The 23,813-nt window shown below is 39.9% G+C and overlaps 1 protein-coding gene across 1 annotated transcript in view; it reads right to left on the reverse strand.

Moving 5' to 3' along the window:
* The window catches only part of LOC109913830 (MLLT10 histone lysine methyltransferase DOT1L cofactor), a 214,350-nt gene that overhangs the window by 156,723 nt on the left and 33,814 nt on the right, over positions 1-23,813 (reverse strand). Inside the window, exons 3-4 of the mRNA XM_048606928.1 lie at positions 5,844-5,947; positions 1,075-1,168 (exon numbers count right to left, since the gene is read on the reverse strand). Of these exons, the coding sequence (XP_048462885.1) occupies positions 1,075-1,168; positions 5,844-5,947 (198 nt within the window). The remainder of the gene's footprint in view (positions 1-1,074; positions 1,169-5,843; positions 5,948-23,813) is intronic.

Consider the following 23,813-nt stretch of genomic DNA (forward strand, 5'->3'; position numbering starts at 1 on the left):
AGGGCGCGGGCCAGGTCAGGGCGCAAGAGACGGCGAGGGCGCGGGCCAGGGCACGAGCCAGCGCGGGATGGAGCAAGAGACAGTGAGCACAAGAACGCACCTTTTAGGAAGAGACTTCCTGTGGCTCAGTGTAGGCAGCTGCAAGCCTGTCACCAAAAGTGGGAAAGTGGGAATGTTCAACAAGCCAGTTTGAAAGAGTACAGATACCCTAATGGCTTTTACCCTGAAGACTTCAACTTTGCAAAGGTTAGAATCTAGTAGGATGACTAGGAATGCATAGGAATAGTCAACACTATAGGAGACAAGCACACATGGATATATAAATAAAGTTTAATTTAATTTTACAACACCTGTTGATATTTCATATCATCTACATAGTAAAATTGTTCAAACTATAAACTGTCCTGCAGTGTTTTTTTTTTACATTCAGTTCTTTTCTCCCCTTAATGAAGTGAATCAACGGCAAATGTATAAACTGGTGAAACTCATTACTTTAATACAGTTTCAGTACCGATTGGTCGTTTGTTAACACCTTCAGATTAACTGCATTCCACATTTACATACACCCCACAGTTGAAGTGACATGGTGAACTCAGAACTACAAAGCATATACTGCCTCAAGAATAGCACAACTGTCATGCAAGTAAGGTTGTGTGCTGGATAGTCTCCAGGCTTGTTTGTAGAAACTGAATTAATTCATTTTCCTTTGTTCTTGTATGGGAATTTGAGCATGCTGGCAAGGCCAGCATTTATTATCCATCCCTGGTTTCCCTTGAAATAAATGGCTCTCGATGTCATTTCAGATGGCATTTAAGAGTCAACCACATTGTTATAGGGTTAACCATATTATTGTGGGTCTGGAGTCACATGTAGGCCAGAATAGGCAAGAATGACAGAATTCCTTCCCGGAATACAATTAGTGAGCCAGATGGATTATTATAGCAATCGATAGTGGTTGACCATATAATCATTGTGAAACTTGCTTTAAATTCCATTTAATCCAAACAATTGTTACTTCAGATTATTTTTAAAAGAGAAAACTATTATTATCCATGAAAAATTCATAGCACTCACCAACTTGCCAAAATGATATTTGCAGTAGCCACAGTATTTAACATTATCAGCTTCTGAACCTTCTTCTTCACACAGAAGTCCTGCCAGCTGTGCACTAATCACAAAAAAAGTAAAAATTGTCACAAAAATGACTAAAATGTACTGAATTGTATAATGTAGGATCTGCTGATAAGGTTGCACCTGTGATTTTACTTATTTTTTCCATCCTCCCTCCCCAAATAATTTCTCAATCACAGTGCTATCCTAAACACTATCCTAGCTTCTCTTAACAGTTCAAGAATTTGATTTTCTACAAGCCTCAATTCAATCAATAAAATTTGACCAGCTTGCTTCTTAACAGAGCACCCCACAACCATGTCGCTCCCTTAATGTAAAGGGACCTTCACAGTGTTCTAGTGCATAAAGGTGACTTTTTTTTAAAAACAGTATAGTGTTGAAGAAATCAGAAGCTACCAAGTTTGGTTTGTGCTCAATAATGTAATTAATTTGTTGCAACAAAGCATCAGCACAGTCACCACAATCAGCCTCAGTACTGAGCTAATAAATAACCAGTGGAAAGCATAACCAACTTCCAGGTAATGGGAAAATATCAATCATAATGTAATGTAATTAAATTGCTGAATCAGCATGGTACTATCTTTTTAAAAGCATCAAGCCCACACTTGGCATGTTTCTGACAACAAACCTCCTTTCAAAGAATGGGAGAAAAAGGAGTTTAAACTCGGCACTGAGGTGGCTGCAAAATGCAAAAACTGGTAATACCAATTCAGTATTTTGAAGCACGACTGACTGACCATTGAAGTAGTTGCAAAACAGAAATTTGTGGCTTACACTCATTACCAAAGGGTGGCTTTCTTCCTGTTCTGCTGTAGATAAATCTGCAGTCCAAGAGTCTTAGCAACATGAAGCTTAATTCCAGTAGCTCTACATGTTTTGGCTGATTAAACTTCAGATTTATTGTGGTGCTCAATCAGATGGCCCTAAATTGTAGCTTTGCCAGTGTGCAGTTAGATCGGCTAAGTTTAAAATCAGTGGAGTGTGCTTCTAGGAGAACGTGTTCTTTTTAATTTACAATTGGAATTTTACATTAAATCATCAAAGAAGATGGCATGTATTCATTGTAGGATGAGAGATGCAATGTATAGATATCATTTTTGGAGGCTGGGATTTAAAAATAGTGGTATATGGGTCTATTACCATGTTACAAAAGCCTTAGCTCAGCAGCTTCCTTCATGTTCTGTCTACAGTCCATGCTTATACATTTCACAATAGGAACATTGTGGTTCATCTCAATTCTATGCTCAAATAATATTAACAGCTTTGCAATTTGCAACAAGGAACAGAACTTGCCAGAAACTGAAACATTATTCCCCTCCAACCCAAGCAGAGAGAGCAACTGGAACACACCAAACAGCTACCACAAGAAAGAAGTGTCAAACTTAAGACCACGCTTGTCTGGATGGCCAGGTATCCTGCAATGTAGTGTATTTATTCATTGACATGTTGAAGAAATTTAGATTGCTATTCAACAACCCTGTGGAAAATATGTGAATGTCAAGATGCATTTAGCTTGCATATGATGCCGTAACACCCACAAACCCTTACACAGCATCCAATGGAGTGCTGACATGTACGTTCAAGGCTATTATGTGAATAAGCCATTTGTGCAAGGTACTGAAGGGAACCAGGGTCTGTGGATCTGCTCAGAAAGATGTCAATGCCTTCAGAAGAGGAAGGGAGGAGAGACAATATTAAATAATTCTTCAACTGGCTCAGTTGGCAAGGTCAATATGTTGCGCCACACAGGTTAGTAAATTCCATTTTCAACTTCCAATTAATTGTTCAATAAAAGTTGCAGAGATGCTGCAGTTGGCTACAGCATCCCTGGGCCAGACCGGGGCGAAGATATCGGGATTTTCTAATTTCAATTTTTATCCAGTCACTATTGGACCTGGCCACAGCCAAAACAAGGTTGGATATGATGCATCCATGATTAACAGCTTCCCCATACCATCAGCATTCATACAGTTAGAAGAGTCACTTGGGCAAGTTTCCAGTTGAACAGTACCCAAGTCATACTGTAGCAAGTATAAATATTTTATAATTTCATATCCCATATAATTTTAATATTTAGTATTATAAATACCTTATATGCACATTTTGTTGAGTTACTAGTTGAAGGGTTGTTTTAGATGTGTAAAGGAGTTAATTAGAACTACATGTATAATGCTGTGTTTGTGTTAAGGATCTACTAATTGGGTCATGATTATTACGAGTCGTGACTATGGGTAGTGATCGCAATCAACAGTTAATATAAGCACCAACAGTCACACAACAAGATCAGAATATGGCAACACAGGAAGGGCCACTGACAGCAAGTGATGAATAAAATGACCTTGAAATCAGTGTGCCAAGTTTCTGCAAGATAACACAAGAGGAGAAATGAAGAACAGGAGTCATGAGTTATCCATAGCCACTGGAATCAATGGGAAGCATAAACCAGTTATAATTCTAATGGCTTAATATTTTGCCCTGATACTCCTACATCAAATATGTCCCTGGCCAAAATTTTTAACCTGATCTCTGAACCTCTGACAATATCCCAAAAGTCGTTGCTTAAAGTAAATGGGGAAAACACAGATGTAGACATTAACTTATTCCACTTTTCTTCAAAATTCCCACTTCCATATAAGTGCACATAATGCTACCTTTAGTAATAACTCTAGAAGGACCTGACGTCACTGGAGGAAATAAATACTCTAATTCTTCAGGAGGTCTTAGCAAAGACAGGTATATCATGGATAAAAGTAGCACAAAGATTAACAGAAGAGTTCTCTAAATTCTAATGTGCGAGAGCAGGAAGGTAAAACTAAACAGCATCATAAAGATGTACAGCACTGAAACAGAGCCTTCGGTCCAACTCGTCCATGCCAACGAGATATCCTAAATTAATCTAGTCCCTTTTGCCAGCATTTGGCCCATATCATTCTAAATCCTTCCTCTTCAAGTACCCATCCAGGTGCCTTTTAAATGTTGGAATTGTACCAGCCTCCACTATCTCCTCTGCCAGCTCATTCCATACATGCATCACCCTCTGCATGAAAAAGTTGCCCTTCAAGTCCCTTTTAAATCTTTCCCCTCTCACATTAAACGTATGACCTCTAGTTTTGGACTCCACTGCCTTGGGAAAAGACCTTGGATATTCACCTTATCAATGCCCCTCATGATTCTATAAACTTCGATAAAAATCATCCCTCAGCCTCCGATGCTCCTGGGACAACAGCCCCAGCCTATTCAGCCTCTCCCTATAGCTCAAACCCTCCAACCCTGGCAACATCCTTGTAAATCTTTTCTGGAACCTTTCAAGTTTCACAACACCTTTCCTAAAGCAAGGAGACCAAAACTGAATGCAGCATTCCAAACTGCCCTAACCAATGACCTGTACAGCCACAACATGACCTCCAACTCCAATACTCAATGCACTGACCAATAAAGGCAAGCATACTAAACGCCTTCTTCACTTTCAAGCAACTATGAATCTGTACTCTAAGGCCTCTTTGTTCAGCAACACGCCCCAAGACATTACCATTAAGTGTATAGGTCCTGCCTTGACTTGCCCTACCAAGACGTAGCACCTCACATTTATCTAAATTAAATTTCATCTGCCACTCCTCAGCCTATTTGTCCATCTGATCAAGGTCCCATCATACTCTAAGGTAACCTTCTTTGCTGTCCACTACACCACCAATTTTGGTGTCATCTGCAAACTTACTAACCATACCCCCTAAATTCACATTCAAATCATTAATATAAATGACAAAAACAGTGGTTGTATTTATCCCATTTAGATTACATTTGGGAATACTGTGAGCAACTCTGGGTCCTTATAAAAATTACGTGGAACTCAATGTATATTCCATTTAAGACAGAGATGAGGAGAAATTCCTTCTCAGAGGGTAGTGAATATGTGCAATTCTTCACGGCAGAGTGCCAGACCGATTAGGCCATTAAGTATATTCAAGCGGAGATAGTTCATTAATCAGCAAGGGAATCAAGGGTTATAGGGAAAAAGCAGACAATGAATTTGAAGGTTATCAGATCAGACATGACCTTATTGAATAATGGAGCAGACTTGCTGGACTAAATGGCCTCGTCGTGCTCCAACATTTTATGCTCTAAAGTGATAGCATTCACAGTCCCACATTTAAAGAAAGACTCTAGGAACAAATAAGGGAGGAGAAAAATCGGGAAATAAAGGTAAACGTGGAAGAGATCATTCAAGTGGGAGCAGGACTTCCATGGACCATTATCAGCGTAGACCTGTTGGGGGTGTTTCCACTGTAGGGTCTGTGTCATTCTTTTTCCAAATCTCATTCCAAAATTTCTGATTTCCTCACCTGAAACTCCCACATCGTAAAGAGGTACTGTTTACTTATCTGAGATACTTCGGGTATCATTGTTATTTTAAGTGTATAGGCAAGACAGTCAACTGTTACTTCATTTGTGAGGAATATCACTTCACAATTCAAATCTTTTGCTGGTGGCATATATATGCATAGCTTTCAGTATCTATAACAAAGATAAATGAACTACTGCTAGCATGGCCCATTTGCTGGTCCAAAGGTTTCAGGGTGAAGTGTAAAGAACCAGATTATAGACAAGGTCACCCTGACTTGTATTGCTTAGTATGCATCCTTAAGAAGGCACAATGATGTCTGTATTAAGTGAAGTCCTTATGACAATTTTTCACTTAGAGAAAATATACTGACCAAGTCACATGGAAAGCCTGTCGACATCCATGTTTATTACAAGTCATACAAGCACCAGTTGCTGCTTTGCTCTCACGGCCTTGTTCCTCACAGATGTAGCAAGTCTGTGGGAAAAAAAGGGATAAAGCCTAATTTTCTTGTTATTCAGTATTACAGATCCCATTTTACATTTATTATGATCTTGTAATTGAGTTAATAAAAATCACAAGGTCACACAGAAATTAACAAGTTTGTAACTGTCATACAATAAAACATCCATACAGTGCACACTTCTTTTACCACAATTCTGATCACATTTATTTCAGCATTTATCACTATCACCACTAACTATAAGATCAACATTTCCCACTCAATTTTACGAAGATAACTGCAAGAGTTGTAATTTCCTTGCGGACAAATATGAGCTTTGCCTGGTTCAGTCATTGATACATATTGACAGTGTGTCTATGTCAAGCATGCATATGTGTTTGTAAATGCAAACTATATGTACATGCACACACCCTCAGAATTATTCACGAGATGCTTGTCAACGTAGCTTCAAAAATTAAAATATTACTTGAAAGATTCTCAGCCTGAAAGTTAATGAAGGGAGTAATTTGAAATCCTAATTCAAGAAGGACACTGCATCAAAACTAGCCACATCACATACTGAAGTGTATATTCTTCTGCTTCTATTGCTTTACATAAGCCTATCTCTTACTTTACATACATAGTGGGTGAATTTTAGAACAAGACCCATTTATTCCGACTGTTTCCCAAGCAAATTGCAAAGCCATTGACAGAAATTTTCCAGGCTTCTCTGAACAAAGTACTATTCCCAGGGAACTGGAGGATTGTAAATGTGATGCCGTTGTTTAAGAAAGGGGCAAAGGATAGGGGGAAAACTGGAGGTCATAATGTGGAATAAGATAAATATACACTCAGAATAATAAGTTAATACTATACAGTCAACACAGCTTTGTCAAGGGCAGGTCATGTCTGACAAATTTAATTGAATTCTTTGACGAGGTGAGAAAGAGTGTGGATAAGGATAGTGCTGTTGATATATATAATTTCGGAAAGTATTCGATTTAGTGCCACATGGCATATTTGGGTGTGTACTCAATGGAATTTAGAAGGAAAAGGTTGGTACTGGGGGAGGTGGATCTGATTTAAACTTGCAGAATACTGAGAGACCTGAAGACAATGGATGTGGAGAAGATGCTTTTACTAGTATGAGAGACAAGGACCCTAGGGCACAGCCAAGGAGTAAAGGCCTGACACTTTACAACTGAGATGATGAGTAGGAATTTCTTCAGCCAGAGGGTGGTGATTCTGTAACTCTCTGCTGCGGAAGGCTGTGGATGCCAAATCATTGAGTGTATTTGAAACAGATCTGAACCGATTTGAAACAGGTTCTTGATAGGTTAGGGGATCAAGGGTTATGGGGAAAAGGCAGGAGAATGGGGTTGACAAACAGATCAGCCATGTTTGAATGGTAAAACAGGCTCTACGGACCAAATGGCCTAATTCTGCTCCTATATCTTACAGTCTTATGGTTAGCAATTTAGAAATGTTTTGGATTAAAGGGTTCTCAATAGCACAGATGAGAAGTTGGCTAAAACATAGGAAAACAGAGGGTAGGCATAGATGGGCATTTCTCAGATTAGAGACAAGTCAAAAGTGTTCCCCAGGTATTGATACTGGGACCCTTGCTTTTTGTCATTAATATAAATGATTTGGAAATTGGTGCTGATGGCAAAATCTCTAAATTTGCAAATGATGCTAAGTCGAGGAGAATAGGAAATTGTGAGGATGATGCTAAGTGACTTTAGAAGGACATTGACAAGTTGGCCAAATGGGCAGATGCCTGACAGATAAATTTCAATACCAGAGAAATAGGAGGTAATGTTTTTGGTAGAAGAAACATGGAGAGACAATCAATACATGCTCAATGATACAACTTTGAGGGGAGTACAGAACCTCAGGGGTCATGTGCATAATTCTCCAAAGGTGGCCAGGAAATTGAAACAGTTAAGGAGGGTTACAGGATCCTTGGGTTTACAAATAGAAGCATAAGAATATAAAAGCAAGGAAATGATGTCACACTTCTACAAATCACTGGTCAGACCACATTTGGAGTGTCATTCACTCAGATAGCAAGAACTGCAGATGCTGGAGTCAGAGATAACAGTGGAGCTGGAGGAACACAGCAGGCCAGGCAGCATCAGAGGTGCAGGAAAGTTGACGTTTTGGGTCGGGACCCTTCTTCAGAAGTGGGAAGGAAGCTCAGAAATAAATTGAGGGGAGGGGTGGGGCTGGGGAAGGTATATGGGATGGTGATAGGTGAGTGCAGGTAGGGAGTGGTGGGGATTGGTCAGTGAGGTGGGAGGAGCGGATAGGTGGGAGAGAAGATGGGTAGGTTGTGCCTGATCAAGGGAGGTGGGGATGAGACTACAACAAGTCAGACACCACACCTGAAGTCCAGTTCAATATTTATCTCCTTACCCAAGGCAGGGCATATTTGACTTTGATAAATGAGCTCAAGAGTAACTATTCCTACATTTTCTTGAGTTTAGAAGAATGAGGTGAGATGAAGTTGAAAGATATAAAATTCTTAAGGGGCTTCACAGGTAGATGCTGGAAGGTGAATCTAAAACATAGGGTCACAGTCTTAAACAAAGGAGTCACACATTTAGGACAGAGATGAGAAAATGAGGATCAGTCGTGCATCTTTTTATTTGTGCATCTCTATTCTCAGTCATTAAGTATATTCAAGACAAGTCTCATAGCTTCAATAATAGCACTGACCAAATAACAGTCCATGGTTTTGGGGGTGCATTATCAGCATGGATAGAGAACTGGCTAAGAGAGAACAGGATAAGGGGGGCATTTTCAGAATAACAATCCGTAAGTAGGGAGTGCCACAGAGATCACTGCTGTGGACACAATTTACAATATATATTATTGACTTGGATAAGGGAAGTGAATGCATGACAGCTAAGTCTGTGAACAACAAAAATAGACAAAGGCAAGTGGGGAGGATGACAGGGTCTGCAGATGGATACGGACAGGTTAAGAGAATGGACAAATATCTGATTTGTGAATTAAAGATGTGGGAAAATATGACGTAATGCACTTTGGCAGGAAGAATAAAAGAGCTGAATAATATTTGAAAATAGAAAAGCAGGCAGAAAACTGCAGCACAGGGTGAGACTATCCCCATAGATGAATCACAAAACAAGTTTGCATCCATGTTCCAAGAGTAATAGAGAGTACCTTTATTTTAAAAAGAATGGAGTACAAAAATAGGGAGGTCTCACTAAAATTATGCAAGGCACAATTCAGACCACAACTGGAATACTGTGAAGAGTTCTGGGCCCCTTATCCAAGGAAAGATATGTTGTTACACAGACTGTTTAGTAGGTTGATTCTGGGTTTGGAGGAATTTTTTTTATGACAAGAGATCGAATAAGTTGGGCTTGTACTCACCACAGTTTAGAAGAATGAGAAGAGGCCTTTTGAAGCATGTGAGGTTCGAGGGTAGATGGAGATACTGTTTCCCTATTGTCAGGTATATATACACCAGAAAAGTATAATCTCAATGTAAGGGGCCACCTATTTAACATAGAAAATTAGAAACTAGGAGGAGGATATTCGACTATTCCAGTTTGATCTGCCATTCAACATGATCATGGCCAATCCGCTAACCTCAATGCCACGTTTCAGCTTTGTTTCTATGGCCCGTGATCTCTTTAATATCTAATAATATATCATTCGCTTTCTAGAATATACTCAGCTTCCATAATCTTCTGTAGCAGCAAATTCCAGATTCACCACCCTCCAAAATGAAAAAATGTTTCCTCATCTAATCCTAAACAGCCGACTTCATATTCTGAAACTGTGAACCCCTGGTTCTATACTCCCAACTAAGGGAAGCAGCCTTCCTGTATCAAGTCTGTATAGTCCTGTTATAAATTCATATGTTTCAATCAGACCCCCTTTCATTGTCCAAAACTCTAGTGAACACAGGCCCAGGTGAGCCACACTCTCTTCATACAACAAACTTGCACTTCCCAGTATCAGTCCAATGAACCTTGACCGTACTCCCTCTATGGAAAGAATATCCTCTCCTAGGTATGGAGACCCTTATGGGAGAATCTAGGACCTGAAGGCATAATCTCAGAATAAGGGGTCACACATTTAAGACAAAGATAAGAAGGAATTTCTTCTCTCAAAGGATAATGAATCTGTGGAATTCTTTAATCGAGGGCTGTCAAGGCTGAGTCATTAAGTATTTCAAGACTCAGACGGACAGATTTTTAACCAAAGGTTCCAAGGATTATGGACATTAGGCAGGAGAGCGAAGCTGAGGATTATTAGATCAGCTGTGGCGTCACTTAATGGTGGAGCAGTCTCGATGGGCTGGCCTTCTTTTGTTTCTACATCTTATGGTCTTAATGCTATTCTGAAGAGCAGCAGAGGAGCTATCTGTGGTGTCCCAAGTAATATTTATCCCTGAAAATATTTAACAAAAATAGATTATCTACTGTGACAATGTAATTTGAGAATTTCCTGTCGACAGTTTGGCTGCTGCTTTTACTGCAGTACTACAGTGACTACATTTCAGAATGCTTCATTGACTGTAACTTTGGGAAATGAGGTCATGTATTGGTGTTTTTATGTCATTATAACTTTGTCTCCTCGATGAACGTTTTATCACTGATCTAACAGATACTTTAGCCTCAAAGTCTGTGCTGGCCGTAACTTACATCAGGGAACAAAATCTATAGCAGAACAGGTAAGTCAGAGTCACACTCCACATTTCTCAGGAATCGATCAACAGGAGGCTGTGATCAGTCTTTATCAAGCCTTCTATTCGCATCACATTTGGATAACTTTCAAGAAATTTACCATTTTGGCAGCAGCCTCTGGTGTTCAGACCAAATATTATACTTAGAACAACATAAATTTGTCAAGAAAATCTTATAATAAAAGGCTTGGCCCCCATTTACAAACACAAATGGCGCAACATTTGTTTGAGGTGGTGCTTATGCATGATTCTTCCCTGCCGTTATTAGACTGATGATTGGACTCTCTAACTTGAAATAATACTAAACTTGCTAATGTTGGTCTTGCCTAGAGCAAATGCCCATGCGATGTAACTTGTATGCCATGGTTTAGTTTTTTGTTCACCCTATGATCTGTGTATTCTTGCTTACTATAATCTGCCTGTGCTGCTCGTAAACAAAGCTCTTCACTGTACTTTAGGTACACTGACAATAAATCAATCAATCAAATCAAATCAAATCTAATTTTATCAATATGGCATACGGGACACTTAGCAGGTGTGAAGCATGAAAATCTTCCTGGGCAAGGGTACTTTCAGATTTTGTAGTGATTTTGAGAAGTACTTTGCATGTAATTGTGATGTTATGGATTTAAAAGGTGAATTCTGTCCTGATCTCTTTTAAGAGGGAGAGTAAATGACAGTAGCCAAGCTGTACGTGGTAACAAACAGCTTGTGAGGCTTTGGTGATTTTTTTTTAAAATAGTTGGAACATTAGAAGCAGCCTGGTTTGATATGGACAGCTCTCTCAGACCAGGACTTCTAGTATTTTTTTGCTTTTCGGTTCAGCAGAAGCTGCTCAAGCTTTGAAGAAGTAAAAGCTATCTTTTCCCTCTCTTGGTTACAGTTACAAGCTGGGGATTCTCTCTGCAGTTGGATTACCTGGGAGACATATCTATTTTCTGAATTTGCCTTTTTGCCAAGGGATGTTACTATACTGGGGCCATTAATTGGTAATAGTTACTGTATCTATTAAGCTGTTAAGTTTTCCAATACAGTTGTTAATCTAAATTTCTTTTTTGTTGTATTTTAACTACAGTGTTCGAATAAATTGTGTTTTGCTTAGCGTCAAGTAATTTGACCAGTCGCATTGCATCTGGAACAGGCCACTTTACATTTGCCTTTAAAATAAGAAGGTAGAGTCTAGGCTACCTTAAAATATTTTGAGGGGGGTCTAGTCTGGTCCATAACATTCTTATTTATTCGTTTCTGGGGGAAAATGTGAGGGGACCGAAAAATCCAAAAACTTATGATTTCTGTAAAGGCCAATATTACCAAAGTTTGGTTCAGATCAATTAATTTAAGTTGAAAATTTACCAACACCAAATATAACCCAAAAATATTTGCTAAAAGAGCAAGGATATAAATTAGATTGATAATTTCTTCAGTTTAAATATTGTGGTCCTTATCAAAACCTGTACCACAAACAGACTACCTATTTAGTATTGTAGGTAAAGACTGTTATTGAAAAAAACAAATATTTTTACCTAAAGCATGGTATTCAATATCTGTAAGCATAAAGAGAAAAGCTGCCAAGATATGCAAATTGCTATGACATAATTTCCATTTACAGTTAATCTTACTGGTGATGGACAAATTTGTTTTCACCCAACCAAACCATGGATCCCATTTTAGCATCCAAGTCTTGCAAGGGTCCTGCACCTTTGTACAGTTCCTCAATCTTGCACTGTTGATTTACATTGAACAATGGATTGGCAAAATAAGTGACTACAATGACTTAGGACTTATAAAGCAAATCGATCCCAAATGATCAGTCAGGAAAAAGCAGTAATAAAAAGGAAGAGTGAACCAATTAAATTGCTTAAAGCACTAAAATGTAATTCATGGTTACTTTCAGGAAGACCTGAAATTCCAAGGTCTGAAATATAATTTGAAGCAAAAAAAAATCTACATATTTTCTAACATAACTGAAGAGCTCACTGAATTGCAGGTGTTTTTCAACTAAGCTTGTTATAGTCACAGCTTTAAACAAATATATTGTTTCCTTTGTGTCATTTATATCCATCTGTTAAAACACACTGTTGGCAGTATGGTCTACCATCATCATATAAAAACAAAATTTATCTTTTACCCCCAAGAGAGAACATTCTCAAACAAAGTTCAGGCGAGAATTAACTATGATCCAGAATGCACGGCCTGAGGTGGAGTCCTTCAAAACGAAATTGTATAATGGAGTCTACTGAACTGCTCTGCTCTCTGTCTCAAAGAATGGCCACCTTCTGGGCCATAAATGTTCTACAGATCACAAGAAGGACTGAACCAGTGAGAGAAAAGGAAAAAAGACAAGCAAAAAAAAAACACCCACTAACATAAGAGATGGAAGCGAAATGTATGTTAATTTGAAACAAATACTGTTCATTTTTTTAGGAAATGTCCTTTAAAAAAAAAATTGTTTATTGTGTTTACCAATACCCTAACTACAGACAAGTACAATCATAGCACCACCACATCCCACATGTTTATCACTAATCTACATGAAGTAATCTCAATCTTGATATGGTTCACTTGTGTTATAAAGCAGAGGTTGTCCACCTCTGAGAACTAAAACCAAAACACACAAGAGGAGCACCTCGCCCTATAATCTGTAAAAGGTGTGTGAAAAGTGGTGTAACCTGCTTTTCAGCAACTTCTAATGGTTGAATAAAATAAAGCCTTGTCACTCACTTTAAAATCAATGAGTAACAATTTATTTATCTAATTAACAGCGAACAAATCAACTAAACTATTAACAAACCGAATAAACCCCTTCTAACTACTAACTATTCCTGAATAAAACAAGATTCTAATGGTATGCTGTGCAATAAATACAAGTCACACATATATATATATAAAAATAGAGAATTTAGTCTCTCGAAATTATAGCCAAGTTGCGTGTCTTCTGGAATGTTCTATGCCTTCTTTGTTGATTCTCCTGTCAAGAATATTAACTAGTCATGCTGTCGGTACTGTTGGTATTTGATGGTGCTTTCTCTAAGACGTCCAGCCAGGGATTCTCTCTTGACAACAGAGGGTCGTTAGCTCTGGCAGATGGCGGTTAACTCAGGTCTTCGTCCAACTGCCCTCTTCTTTTATACCCTTGATGACATATCAATATTTCTTACAATAGGATTGGTCCTATGTTGTCAAAACAAACAGATTCAGATTTAATTGGTTTTTTGGTATTTAAGTGCCTGGTTCAAATTGATTGGCTAAATTCAAAAGCCTGTTGTCTTGATAAAAAAAACTGCTGCTTGCCTGCTCACTGAACGGCCTTTCGATACAAATGTTTCAATTCAGGTGCTCTCTGTGTACTTGCAAACTTTCAAGCTGCTTCTCACAGACATCCGTTTTAAATCTAAGCACAGAAAAAGTACCTGATCTTTTAAAGGGAACACTCAATACTTCCCCGCAGCACTTTACAACACCAAACTCTAATTTTCTGCCTCCCAATCTACAAATACTCTACCCAACTTCGCAACAACCCCCTTAAGAAAAGAAGTGAACCATCATTGTGAAAAGATTGTTTTTTTTGTAAAACCTTAACTTACTACATACATAGCTTATTAATCTAGACTTTCACATTTTATACTATTTCTATATATAATATATACAGAACATTGAATACTTCCACTTCTACCTGATATAAACATTTACTTTTCAACTCGCGATAATATTTTCACGACCCGCAACATGTACAATCTCTAAATTAAATGTTTGTAATATTAGACTCCAATGAAATAATCTCATCTTCTTGTCCTTAAATCTTTCCAGAAATGTCAAAGGATTGTGATCGGTATACACTATCGTCTGTTGCACTGTTTGCAAGGTAAACATTAAAATGTTGTAAGGCCATTATCAAACTCAATAACTTTTTCAAAGGTTGAATATTTTTTCTGTAACAGCACAGCTCCAACTTCTACATTGCTTGTGTCGATAATGACTTTGAATGGTTTCAAAAAAATTGGTGCGGCTAAAACTGGTGCTGTAGTTAACACTGCTTTTAAATTCTCAAATGCCTCCTGGCATTGTTCTGTCCACTGAAATGTTTTTTTTTAAAATAAATCAGTCAACGCTACTGAAGTTTGGTACAAATTTCCAGTAGAATCTGCTCAAGCCTAAAATTCATAGCACTTCCTTCTTTGAGAATAGTCTAGGAAATTCATTGATGGCCTTCATCTTCACGTTCTTTGGTGTCATCCACACGTATCTGATGTTGTGCCCTAAGAACGTCACTTCCACCTTTACAAATTCTGTTTTCACCAAGTTTATGACAAACTTTGATTTCCGTAGTCTCTCAAAGAGCTCTGCCAAATGCTCCATATGATCATTCCATGAATGGCTAAAGTTCACTGAGTCATCTACGTAAACGGCACAATTAGTCAATCCTGCAACAACTCTGCTTATAAGACTTTGAAAAGCGGCTGATGCGTTCTTCATTCCAAAGGGCATTACTTTAAATTGATATAGCCCATTCGGTGCCTCTGACAATGGTACTTGCCAGTAACCACCAACTAAGTCCAACTTAGTGATGCAAGTAGTTTGTCTTACTTTTTACACGCAATCCTCCAGCCTTGGATTTGGGTATGAGTCAGATTTGGTCACAGTGTTGACTTTCCGATAATCTACAGAATCTTTGAGCACCATCAGGTTTGGGAACCAACACGATCAGCGAACTCCACTCGCTTTGACTCGTCTCTATGCTGTCTTCTTGGAGCATCATTTCCACTTCCTTCTGAACCTGCACTGCTTCGAAAGGATTAATCCTGGAGGGGTGTTAATTTATTAGAACAGCATTCCCTATGTCAACCTCATGTACTTGGGCACTGGTCCTCCCCATTCTATTTCAACATAGGTCCTCCCAGCACTATAAAAAGTCTTTCAAGTTAGTTCTCGGTTCCTGGGTGAGATAGCTCATTACCCTATCCAATTCCTTAAGGACTTCCTCATTATTCAATTTATTCTGAGGCACATCAAAATCCAAATCATCTGGATTTGATTCCTCACTGAGTGGCAGCAACTAATACCTGTTTCTCTGGTTCCCTTTCATCACTGTAGTGTTTCAGCATGTTCACATAACATTCCCTATAAATTGTTTTCCTATCTGGCATCTTTACCAGATGATTCACTTGACTTAACTTCTCAATATGATGAAGACCACCAAACCTTGTTTGAAGGGATCTCCTACCACTGGTAACAGCACCAATACTTTAGCTCCACAGGCAAACATACGAATTTCAGATTTCTTAACTACTTCTTGCTTCAGTAGGTGCTGTGCCACCTTCAAAATGTTGCCTTGCTAAATCACGTACTCTGTTTAATCTTTCTCTCACCTCAAATACATAATCCAACTGTGAGATCTCTGACTTCGGACCTATCAACTTTTCCTTAATTAATTTTAAAGGCTGAATATCGCGTCTGAATATCAATTCAAAAGGACTAAATGGAGTCTATTCATTTGGAGCATATCTAACAAATAATATAAATGAGATACCTTTATCCCAATCATTTGAGTTTTCCCGGCAATCAGCCCTCAGCATTGTCTTTAGGGTCCGATGCCACCTTTCCAATGCTCCCAGGGATTCAGGATGTAACACACTTGGTTTGAAGTGTTGCATGCCTAAACTACCCATAACCTCCTTAAATAATCTGGCAGTAAAATTGGTCCCTTGATCTGACTGAAGTGCCCTGGGTAGTGAATAGGTAAAGAAAGTCAGCAACGCCTCCACAACCATTTCTCCCCTTGACATTCTGTAATGGAATTGCCTCCGGAAACCTGGTCGACACATCCATTATGGTTAGCAAATACCAGTTCTACTTTTGGTTTTAGGTAGTGGACCTACATAATCAATTATAACCCACGTAAAAGGTTCTTCAAAAGCAGGAATTAGCAAAGGTTCTGATTTTATACTGCCTGTGGCTTTCCAATTATCTGACATGTATGACAGGTACGGCAAAATTCAGCTACATATTTACATAATCCACACCAATAAAAATGCTTCTGTATCTTAGCCCAAGTCTTCCTCACTCTTAGGTGACCTCCTACAGGTAATTCATATGCTACCCCCAATACTTCCCGTCTGAATGCTACTGGCAACACAGTCTGGTGAACTTCCGCCCATTTCTCCTCTGCTCTAACCTGCCAAGGTCAAACGTTGCCTAGCTAATTCTGCCCGAAGATTTTATCCTTAAGGTAAAGCATTCTGGAATATACTCCAATTTCTTTTCCAAGTAGGCTTTATGATATACCTCATTTATCATCTCATCTTTTTATTGTAACTCCATTAATTTTTCAGAATTAAACACCTCTACCTGATCCTCTACTTGCTTAGGTTTTTTGTTTGAGGAGGTGGTAAAGGAGAGAGTGTCAGCTAACTCGACCTCAACTCCTTCGTCTTTCTCTTTTGTTTTCCCTTCTTGTTTTAAATTATGGCTAGGGATCTTGTCACCGCATTCTGGAAAAATTCCAGGGTATTATTCTTTCAGCTCCTAATTCCCCTGCTTTTCTTTTGGCTTTTCCACTACAATGGGCATCACTCCCACCTGTGGTCCAGCTATATTGTTTCCAAGAACAAACTGTATTCCTGGAATAGCCAATCTTTCCAACACCCCCACTATCACTTCCCCAATCTTGAATGGGCTTTTTAGCCTTATCTTACGCACGGGAACACTACTCTTCTATCCATTTCAATAAAAACTGAAAGAACTGCGGATGTCTGTAACCGTAACCAGTGAAGGTGCAACACCTGCCCATTTACCTCCTCCCTCCCCAGTATCCAAGGACCCAAACATATCTTCCAGGTGAAGCAACACTTCACCTGCACTTTCCACAATCGAGTCTACTGCATTCGCTGCTCACAATGTGGTCTCCTCTACATTTGGGAAACGAAGTGTAGACTTCGCGACCGCTTCGCGGAACATCTACATTCTGCTCGCAAAAAAGGCCCTGAACTACCTGTTGCCTGCCACTTCAACGCACCATCCTGCTCCCTGGCCAACATCTGTCTCTGGCTTGCTGCAGTGTTCCAGCGAAGCCCAATGCAAGCTGGAGGAACAACACCTCATTTTCCGCTTGGGGACACTTCAGCCTTCCGGACTCAATATTGAGTTCAATAATTTTAGGGCCTAAACTCTCCCATGCCCCAGCCCCCTCCCCCACACACCAGGCCTTGTTACCACATAGCCTGCCATTACACACCTCCTGTTGTTAGTCACGAACAGTCCCCATTAACAACTATTCACCCTCCCAGCCTGATCATTAGCAACTCCTTTGTCTATCCAACTGTCTTTCTCTCTCTTTGGGCTCTATCCTATCGTTGACTCCCTGCCCCACCCACCTCCTTATTTTCTGCATATAAACTGCCATTTTCCCAGCCACCATCAGTTTGAGGAAGGGTCACCGGACCTGAAACGTTAACTGTTCTTTCCTTCACAGATGTTGCCAGACCGGCTGAGCTTTTCCAGCACCTTTGTTTTTGTCCTCGATCCATTTATTCCACAGATTATCACACTCTCGGGCAATATTTCAGAAGGAGTGCAAATATTTTTATCTCTTACTATTAGAAACAAACTAGCTCCCATATCTCAATATTTTAACTTCATTACCTACTCACCCTGTCCTACCTGAGTAAATCTTATCCATACAGATGAAGTGGTTTTCAAATAAAAAAAATCAGGTACTACCTTACTATCCAGCCTGTGATTAGGCTGTGCACACTCCTGCAGCTCGTCGACTTCTCTTGGGAATTCCGTCACAACCTCAACTAATCACACTAGTTTATCCTCTTTTACCACACCCTTTTTCCCCGTGCCTTTCTTAATCCACCAGCACTGTGACTTGGTGTGTCCCGCCTTATGGCAGCAAAAACACCCGAGGTCTTTCACCTCTTTTCCACCCTCTTGGGTTTCTTTTCACACGTAGTAAACTGTTTCAGTGTGATCTACTTTTTGTTTTTCATTGAAAGACCTCGCTCTTTCCGAATTTCTATCCCTCACGGAATGAAAATTGCTATTGGAAGCTAGATTTCAATTTATGCACTAATGCATATTCAACAGCCATCTCTGCAGCTCTTCTTGCTGTTTTAAACCTTCGGTTCCTCAAAATGAGTTTTTAAACTCCTCCAGCAAAATAATCTCTCCAAGATCCTCATATCGTTTCCATCTTTAATACTCTCAGCCATCCAATGAAGTTGCTCTCTTTAATTCTTTCAAACTCAATAAAAGTCTGACCTGGTTCCTTTCTTACATTTCTGAACCATTGTCTATATGCTTCTGATGCCAATTTGTAAGCCAAAATAGCCTGTTTTACTTCTTCATATACTCCTGACACCTTCCCTGACAGTGCTACAAATACCTCATTAGCCCTACCTGCTAACTTGGTCTGAATTAACATTACCCACATAGTCCGTGGGCAGTTATTCAGTTTAGCCAATTTCTCAAAGGAAATGAAAAAGACTTCTAGAGATAGTAGGAACTGCAGATGCTGGAGAATCTGAGATAACAAGGTGTAGAGCTGGATGAACACAGCAGGCCAAGCAGCATCATAGGAGCAGGAAGCTGACGTTTCGGGCCTAGACCCTTCTTTAGAAATGGGGGAGGGGAAGGGGGCTCTGAGATAAATAGGGAGAGAGGGGGAGGCGGATAGAAGATGGGTAGAGAAGAAGATCGGTGGAGAGGAGACAGACCGGTCAAAGAGGCGGGGATGGAGCCAGTAAAGGCGAGTGTAGGTGGGGAGGTAGGGAGGAGATAGGTCAATCCAGGGAGGACGGACAGGTCAAGGGGGCGGGATGAAGTTAGTAGGTAGGAGATGGGGGTGGGGCTTGAGGTGGGAGGAGGGGATAGGTGGGAGGAAGGACAGGTTAGGGAGGCGGGGACGAGCTGGGCTGGTTTTGGGATGTGGTAGGGGGAAGGGAGATTTTGAAGCTTGTGAAGTCCACATGGGAACCCTGCAGCCCAATGGTATCAAAGCGGAATATGAGTTGCTGTTCCTGCAACCTTCGGGTAGCATCGTTGTGGCACTGCAGGAGGCCCAGGATGGACATGTCGTCTGCAGAATGGGAGGGGGAGTTGAAATAGTTTGCGACTGGGAGGTGCAGTTGTTTAGTGCGAACCGAGCGTAGGTGTTCTGCAAAGCGGTCCCCAAGCCTCCGCTTGGTTTCCCCGATGTAGAGGAGGCCACAACGGGAACAGCAGATGCAGTATACCACATTAGCAGATGTGCAGGTGACTTCTACACCTTTTTCAATGAATTTTGGTAATGTCTTGACATATTTGTATATATCCCTACCAGGCTGTTGGCTACAATGAGTTTGCTTATCATTACTTCTATCTTGTACTTTCACTTCTGCTATTTTAAGTCTTTTTGCTTCAAGTTCCAGCTTCATCTTTTCCAAGTCTTTCTTTCCCTTTCTTCTGCAATGGCTATACTTTCTTTTTCTTCTTCTTCTGCCAGGGCAATTCTCCCTTTTTCTTTTTGTTCTGCTAGGGTGATTCTTTCCTTATCTTTACTTTTTCTTCAACTAAAAAGCTTCTTTCCCTTTCTTTATCCTTTAAATCCAATTGTCTCATTTGCAATTTAATTTTTTCTGTTTTGGCTGTTTCTCTGACATGCCTAAATGCTTGGCTAACTCCGTTACAATTTCAGTTTTCTTATTATCCCTAGTTAAACCCAATTTTAGCCTGTTTGCTAATTCTACAAGTATCACCCTTTTCTGTCTTTCTAAACTTTTTTGGCAAACTTGGGAGGCATCCTTGATCCTTAAAGCTCTTTGGCAACCCTCACTTACATATAAAACAAATAGAACTTAATCTTCAAAATTACAGCCAGGTTACGTGTACTGCAATGTTCTGTGCCTACTTCATCAATTCTTCTGTCAGGAATATTAATTAGTCGTGCTGTGGGCACCATTGTTATTTCGATGGTGCTTTCTCTAAGACATACAGGAGGCTGTGACAGCCAGCGATTCTCTCTTGAGAATTGAGCACAGTTAGCTCTGGCAGATGGCAGTTAACTCTGGCCTTCATCCAACTGCCCCCTTCTTTTATACCCTTGATTACATATCAATATTTCTTACAACAGGACTGGTCCTATGTTGTCAAAACAAACAGATTCAAATTTAAATCGGGTTTTCTGGTATTTAAGTGCCTGGTTCAAATTGATTGGCTAAATTCAAAAGCCTGTCGTCTTGGTAAAAACTGCTGCTTGACCTGCTAACTGTACTGCCTTTCAGTACAAATGTTTCAATTCAGGTGCCCTGTGTAAACTTTCAAGCTGCTGCTCACAGACATTCATTTTAAATCTCTAAGCACATAAGAAGCACATGATCTTTTGAAGGGACCACTCAATACTCCCCCCACCCCCAGCACTTTACAAACACCAAAATTTTAATATCCTGTCTCCCAATCGACTCGTACTCTACCCAAATTTGCAACACTTGAAACCGTGAAGTGCTGAATGGATAGATATTTGGCATACATGACAACCCAATTTTCTTCTCGTCAAGATTCAGTTCCAACAATCACAATACATAGTCAGTTCTGCTATAACACGATAGTTGCATTCCTGCGCAATATCGCGTTATAGAAAATCACGCTTTTGAAATAACAGGACCTATGGGAAAAGCGGGGTCGGGGCAGACCACTTTAAAAAAGTCACTCAAAATCGCTCCAGAATCACTGAAAAGTTTTAACACAAAGCATAGTACAGTTTAAATAAATGTTTAATTCAAATCTAATAATAAAATAAAAGTAAATTTAACACCTTACCTTGAAAAAATGTCAAGATGACTTGATGGGAGAGGTGATTTGGAGGCTGGTCTGTTGTTAATGCAGGGGCTGAGTGTCGTTAGATCTTCATAAATTGATAAGGCTTTCTCTTTCATGGTGAAAAAGATGGTATCAGATCACTTCATTTGATCTTCTATACACAAACTTAGAAGCCGCTCCATCTCAAGTTCCTTTGTCCGTGACCTCTGATTTGCTAGCACTGATTTGTTCCAACAATACAGCGTGCTTTAATCTTTTCTGCATTGTCACAAATGGCGCGTAAGGTAGACTCCTTTATTCCTGTTATGTGAACTACATCACATGTTCTCTCATTACGCTCAGAAAGCTTTATAACATCTAGCTTCTCTTCGTGTTTTAGCCTTTCTTTTACGTTCATCACCTACAATTTTATCACCAGGATACCTCTTGCTAACATTTTTGTCCCTTTATCCTCGCATTTTTGTGGGTAACATGGTAGAATTTGCAAAAAAAATCAGAAATCACGGAGCACTGTACCTCTCACAAAGCACCTCACAACAAAGTCTGCGAAATGATCACGTGATGTCAACGCTTACTCCTCCACGCACTGATGTAAACGCGTTATAGTCAACACAAATTTGAATTTTAGAAATAGCGCTCCCCTATTAGTCAGTCGCGTTATAGCTATTTCGCGTTGCCGGAACACGTGTTATAACAGAACCGACTGTACTCATTACCCAACTCTACAATTTTACGAATCAATTTGTAGCCCTCCTTGACATGCCCAACAAGGAACTAAGAAGAAATCACTTTAACCCAGACTGTGATTGATCTGCAGAACTCTAAACACAAGGAGAAACTGGCTGTGTTCATGCACTTGCCTAGCTGGCACATGAAGCAAGAAAGGAACAGAATAATGTACTTTTAACAGCAAAAGCTGAGTAGGACGACATTCAGGCGATGTTTCAGCACTCAAACTATTTCAGCCAAATAGATTGGCAATGAACTGAACTTTCTATATCTTATTCCAGAAGTGATGCACAACTTCAACATCACACTGTCTTAGATTAATAAATCAAACCCTTTGTTGTATACTCTAAGTTTTGTTTGCTTTCAAAACCCTAAACACTGAAATAAGCAATTAAGCAACTTACTTGTAGTTATTGTAACAAGGTCAGTCACGAGATTAACAGCCTCACTCAGGGATCCCTGGCTGACAGTTATAAAAAGGAGTGTCAGAGATTCTCCTCACTCCAAGTGCTAGCTCTGAGGAAGCTAGACCAGTGTCAAGGACTTTCCACATGTAAATAAAGGGTGACTTGGTGTTGGGATACCAGCCTCTGTGGCGTTATTTCAGTAGCGATGAGAAAAGAAGCACGCTCCTGAAGAAATTCACTCAAAACAGTCATCTTTGAGTTCGGTAAGCATTTCTAGCATCATGCCACTATTTAGGAAACTTGACCCATTCAATCCTGCCGAAGACTGCGCCCAATATGTGGAAAGAATGCGTTAATTTTTCCAGGCAAATGACATTGGGACAGATGAAAAGCAATGAGTTATTCTCCAGACAGCCTGTGGGCCCGCAGCTTCTTTTGTTATTATTAAGACCCATACTGTCCCTGAGGCACCAGATACTAAAACCTTTCAAGAGTTGACGGATTTAGTTAAGAAATATTACAACCCCAGGCATCCTCTAAATCTGAGACGCTATCAGTTTTACTCAGCAATTCGAGAAAGTGGAATTCTTGTCATGATTTTTGACTGGCAGCAGAATGTGACTTTGGTTTAACCCTTCATGAGGTGCTGAGGCACCATTTAGTATGTGGGATGCATGATGTAACTATGCGAAAGCACCTACTGGCTGAAGCCCAACTGGACTTCAAACAAATGCTACAACTGGCTTGATCATTGGAAAATGTGGCAAATGGAGCCTCTAAGTTGCAGAGTATTCTGATGGAAGTGGACATCCACGCCAGGCCGACTGAGCTTGGGAAACACCACTTGAGTAAAGACAATTGCATAGCCTTACTCAACCCACAGCAAAACCCCAAAATAAAGCCAAGTCTCGGCCAAACATTTAAAATTTTCTTCAGGATCCAGGCCAGCAAGCCATTATAGTTATAGCCGGTACATGGACCCGAGACAGCAAAGAGTCCCACTAGACCTAAATTCAGCAAGAACTCATAGGCCAGTATCCAGGAGTGTGCGCACCCTGGTAAGTCCACCTACATCTGGTTTGAAACAGTTAAATTGCTTAGCAACATCCAAATCAGAACTAATCAAAATAAACTTCTGGTTAAATGGTCACCGAGTTCTAATGGAGATCAATATTGGCACAGCCATTTCAGTGATCGCAGAACCAGTCTTTAACAAAATTCCCTCTGGACTCCAACCCTGCAGTT

Source organism: Rhincodon typus, chromosome 2, assembly GCF_021869965.1.
Source record: "Rhincodon typus isolate 14 chromosome 2, sRhiTyp1.1, whole genome shotgun sequence".
Lineage (NCBI taxonomy): Eukaryota > Metazoa > Chordata > Chondrichthyes > Orectolobiformes > Rhincodontidae > Rhincodon > Rhincodon typus.